The sequence below is a fragment of the Habropoda laboriosa genome, unplaced genomic scaffold, assembly GCF_001263275.1.
Source record: "Habropoda laboriosa isolate 0110345459 unplaced genomic scaffold, ASM126327v1 scaffold143, whole genome shotgun sequence".
Classification (NCBI taxonomy): domain Eukaryota; kingdom Metazoa; phylum Arthropoda; class Insecta; order Hymenoptera; family Apidae; genus Habropoda; species Habropoda laboriosa.
The window spans coordinates 2,283,511-2,288,431 of record NW_017100404.1 but is presented as its reverse complement, the minus strand read 5'-3'; the positions used below and the strand labels follow the sequence as shown (position 1 = coordinate 2,288,431).

General features: G+C 29.6%; 1 protein-coding gene across 1 annotated transcript in view; it reads right to left on the bottom strand.

Annotated features, from left to right (window-relative positions):
- Positions 1-893, bottom strand: part of LOC108575360 (enolase-phosphatase E1) — a 4,312-nt gene extending 3,419 nt beyond the window's left edge. The window contains 2 exon segments of the mRNA XM_017938133.1: positions 26-127; positions 745-893. Coding sequence (XP_017793622.1) covers positions 26-127; positions 745-849 — 207 coding nt within the window. The 5' untranslated portion in view covers positions 850-893.
- Between the last annotated feature and the right edge of the window lie 4,028 nt (positions 894-4,921).

Below are 4,921 nucleotides of genomic sequence, written 5' to 3'. Positions count from 1 at the left end.
TTTAAAAATTATTTGTAATGTTTACCTGTTCTTTTAATTTTTCAAAATCCTGTTTGAATTCCTCATTTTCCCACTTAGTTTCAATATATTTTTTTAAATTCTCCCGTACGTAAGGAAAAAGTGTGTCCTGAAAGGAAGGTAAACGTGAATGTAGTGAGTCCTCGCCGATCGAATTAACAGTGAGATGCGCCGTTACAGTTTCCGTTATTTTGAAAAATCACCCGTGCAATAACGTTACAAAACAATGCCTTGCAGCCTAATATTTTACATTTTCATGAATAAATAAAATTTCATAAATACACGTTCACATTGTTTTCGTTACAATGTGCTAAAGGACAACTTTAAAATTCCGCAAAAAACATAAAGCAGTAAACATTGTGCAAAATCTTAACATTAGAAACACGAAGTTGAACACGATGCGAAAAAAAATTTTATTCGATTTATATTCGACGAAACAGCATCTAGTGCCTTCCATGAAACTCGCTGTCTCACGAACAGGGAACCTGAAACTGGATTTCAACCGGCATAGTATTGCTGAGAGAACACACACAATACGCGCGAAAGTATTATACACAAATTTTCCACGGTATGAAAACCTCATGATAACATTCGGAAATTTCTCTGTGAGAAACTCCCTGTATAGAAAATTACGATCATTAGGTACTGTCAGAGAATGTGTCGGAAAACCGGTGAAATGCGAGAATCATAGGGCGCGTTCTGCCTCACGGCCATGGTCTTTGTTACCTTCACGAAGCTTATGCTCGTCGTAGTGCCTTCGATGTCAACCAAGATCATCGTTTCCGACAGTAAGGTTTCCTCTTGATCCTGAGTACGCTTTTCCCCGGCCATTTTCACGATTGACTCGCCTTCGACCGTAGGATAAATAACAGATATATCACCTCAGTACGTTCAAGCACGGTGTATATGTCGACGCGTTCTTGTTGAGAGCCGGCGAGTGAATTCGCTCTCCGTTCTGCGCCGGTGTGTGTGCGAACCTGCCTCTCCCTTCACCCCTACTTATGCCGAGCAACCAGGATCGTACTTATCTCGACTTGTTCTCAATTGCACTACCGCTAGACTCATTCTTACTTTTTACAATAAAAACTGCAGTTTGTGCAGTCGCACATGAGTTTTCGGTTGTATAAGTTTAATCTTGGTTCTACAAGCTTAAAGGTATCATATTTATTGGTTTCGCTTCTATTATTGCTCCATTACATCCACAAAATTATTATTTAGCTTTGTGATAAATAATCAATTGTACGTTATTTAAATTTATCATTATAGATATATAATAATACAGTAATTTGTATATATACAATTTGTATCTAATAGTACAACAATAGAGGTAGATTACATGCATTTCTATAAAAATTAAAAACCGTTTAGTAACAAAATTGAATTTCTTTGGATAAAAAATTGTCATTACTTCATTTAAAGTTATTTTAATTAAGAATAGAAGTTAGAAGCTTAATTTGAAACAGTAAATTGCTAAAATAATAAAAAAAATATTTTTGCAATTTTGGGGCTATCCCATGTAATAGGTACATTCCTGAAACCTGACGAAAATTTTGACCAGTGTTAGTGAATATGTATTTGCGGAAAAGAGCATGTATTGCGTTCGTGTGAATCGCTCGCTTCCTTCAGCCAATGAACGAAGCTGGTTTGCGTCTGTGCGATCGCAGCACGACATTATTCCTCCGCAAAAATTGTTTCAACACATAACCGTTGAAAAAACACAGACTTTCAACAAATTTCATGTTAGAGACTTTCTAAAATTTAAGTACTTTCTTTTGAATTTATTTTTTAAGCAAAAAATAGTATCGTTAGTGTAAAAGAACTGAATAAATATTGACTCGCTCGAACGGTTTCTAATATTACTCCGCGTAAAAGTAGTTCCCCATGTGTTATTTTTGTTGATTTTCCAAAAAATTGGTAAACTTTAAATAATGTTTACAAGCAACAGAAAGTACTAAGTACAATTTTTTTACATTTACTGAAAATACTGACTATCCTGTGTTAAAAAGTTGAAGGTCCGTTATGTGTAGCTGCAAATATAAAGTAGCAATACACAGCTGGTAAATGCGACCACCTGATTTTTGCGAGACAGCGCCGCGTCGCACGCAGAGGCGCAACCATTTAAATTTTGACATTTGTCCCAGCTGCACGTGTACTTCAACTGTACCTACATATGAAAACTACACACACGTTGATGTTAAAAATTTGTATGTGTGACTTTTTTTGTTACTATAGTAACAAAAGGATTACATTAATTTTATTAAAAAGTGTGGCAGTATTATACTTCCAAGCAATGTTTTATTTTATTCTAATAATTCAAACATCTAATTGTAAGAACTATTTTAATGAAAATAAAGGAGATTTTTATTAAGATAAAGATTGTGCAATAATCTTAAATGAAATCATTACGTAGTTAAACGTTATTCGAAAATTTTTTAAATGGTTAGTAAAATTGATTAGGAAATAATACAACTCAAAACATATTTTACAATAATTTTAAGTATTTTAGTTTCTAATGCCATTTGTGTTTCTAAACATTTATTCTTTCTTCAGAGTTATGAATTCGTAATATCTTATTTTGTTAAAATAAAGAATGTTTTTGTATTCTTGATACTTTATAGATAATCCAAGTGAAATATAATATTAGTTTGTGAAGCAATCTTAATTTTTTAACTATTCTTCATAGCAGTGAAATGTTAAGAAACAGTAGTAAACAGTAAGAGTTTTGAGGGTTTCACTATCAAGTTTTGTGACTAAAATTAACATTGATATTGACTCATAATTTAATCTAACAAAACAAAGGGGTATACTTTTCAATTTATTTATAGATACCAGCATTAAATACAATCTTACTGGTATTAGTTCTGGACATACTCTACTCCTTGGTGAAACCATTATTTGGATCACAATACTGGTGCTTAATACTTCCAAGTCATCAATAATGATTTTTCTATTGTAGAAACAGAAATATTATAAATACATTCGAAAAATAAATCATTTTACCACTCATCTTTACTTTAGAAATAAAAAGTTTTCTCTATGTTTGCACCTTGCATCAAAATTCTCATAATAGAGTATGGTAATGAAAAATCAGTAGTTGCAATTTTCTTTCTCAATGCAAAGAAATAAATTATCAAACTTAGATCACAGAAAAATTATAATACTTGGATATTTACTCTAATGATGATAGCAAATGTTAAATATTTGATGAGGGAGTAACATATTCTGAGTTTAAGAGATTTTTCTCTGAAAAAAAGAACATAGCATCGCAGCAAAGAGTGTGTAGTTTAGTATTTTGGGGTCAAAACCATAGTGAATTAATTTTAAATAATAATTTACATAGTTCTAGTAAAATTATAATTTTGATAACAAATATAATCTACACATTTTCATCTCCTATTTAACATAGTTTATAGTAAAGATTATTTACATATATGTACATATGTAGGTGAAAATAACCTTCTCCATTTATTGTTTTTCGAATATTGAATTATATTACAAATCAATAAAAAATTATTAATGAAACAGATTCTCTGTTACACAATTAAAACAATATCGAATTAAAGCAAGAGAAGTAATATGATGTCTTTCACTAATTTCTGAAAAATATCTTATAGATGTCCTATGTTTAAAAACTTTTAATATTTCGAGAGATTATAATAATTTGGAACCCGTAATATTATAGTGGAATAGATCTGAACCAATCATCTAAAATAAGCATTCAAGAATCCTCAAAAATTCATTACTATATCTACTGACAAGGTTATAATTCCACATCCACCACAAAAACCTGTTATCATTTCAAAGTATCATAAGATAATCAGTGGTTATAAAGTGCATCAAATCTCTTCAAATAATTTAGAGAGAATTTTTGCTAAGCAAAAATGAATAAAGAAATGTCAGGTTTCATCTGTATCTGTTCAAGCTATTAATAAAATGTCAGTAAAATCCAAGTAGTCCATATATGTTACTAATTTTTTTGAAAACATCTTTGTAAAGATGTAAATTGATATTATTAGTCCTCTACCCACAAGTAATTAGTATTTATTAATACTTCAAAATATCTAACCAGTAGTTTATACTCAGAAGCTTTTCCTTTGTCATTTGTACAAAGAATAGTACTTCACTATAATGACAAATTTTTGTATAATCCCCAAAATATAAAAAATAACTTTAACCAGTTTCCATCTTTACTTATTGGAATCTTTAAATATAGTATTTTGATTTGATTATTTTAAACATTATTGAACAAAGGTAGAATTTATGAATCTAGTGGTTTCACTTCTCATAACTTTATTTTTGGTATAAAGATAAAATTTAAATAAACCTTCAGAATTTGCCAAAAAGAGATATCAAGGAGTTTTGTTAATCAATTCCTTAAAGTTACTGCTACTCAGGTTGTAGCCATGAAAAGTTTGAAGTAAAAGAAAAAAGCAAATTATATTTTGATAAAAATATTAAACCTTATTAAATGATGTTTGCAGTTTACAATTGTTTAAAGAGTGTCAAATTTTTAAATTTGAGTCTGTGTTGGACCATACGAAATCACGTGAATTTAAAATTCACTACTGAAATAATGTAAAAGACGGGATTTAAAATAACATTATTATTATCAATGATAATAACAAATTGTAAACTATTTGAAGCGTAATTATTGAAATTATTGTATATTATTTTCGTAGAATCTACGTGTAAAGTTTTTCTCTGTAAATATTGTTATAAAAATATAAATGTGAAATTGCAACATATTTTTGGTTATTCTATTTAAAAAATTCCTTGCACAATCAGAAACAAAGTGCTTTAACATTCCAGGATTCTGTCTCTGAGATTAAAGTTGATGGATGAACGATTTTCTAATAAATATTTTCTGTATCTAAGCTTAATCGAAAATTACTAAAATTAATTT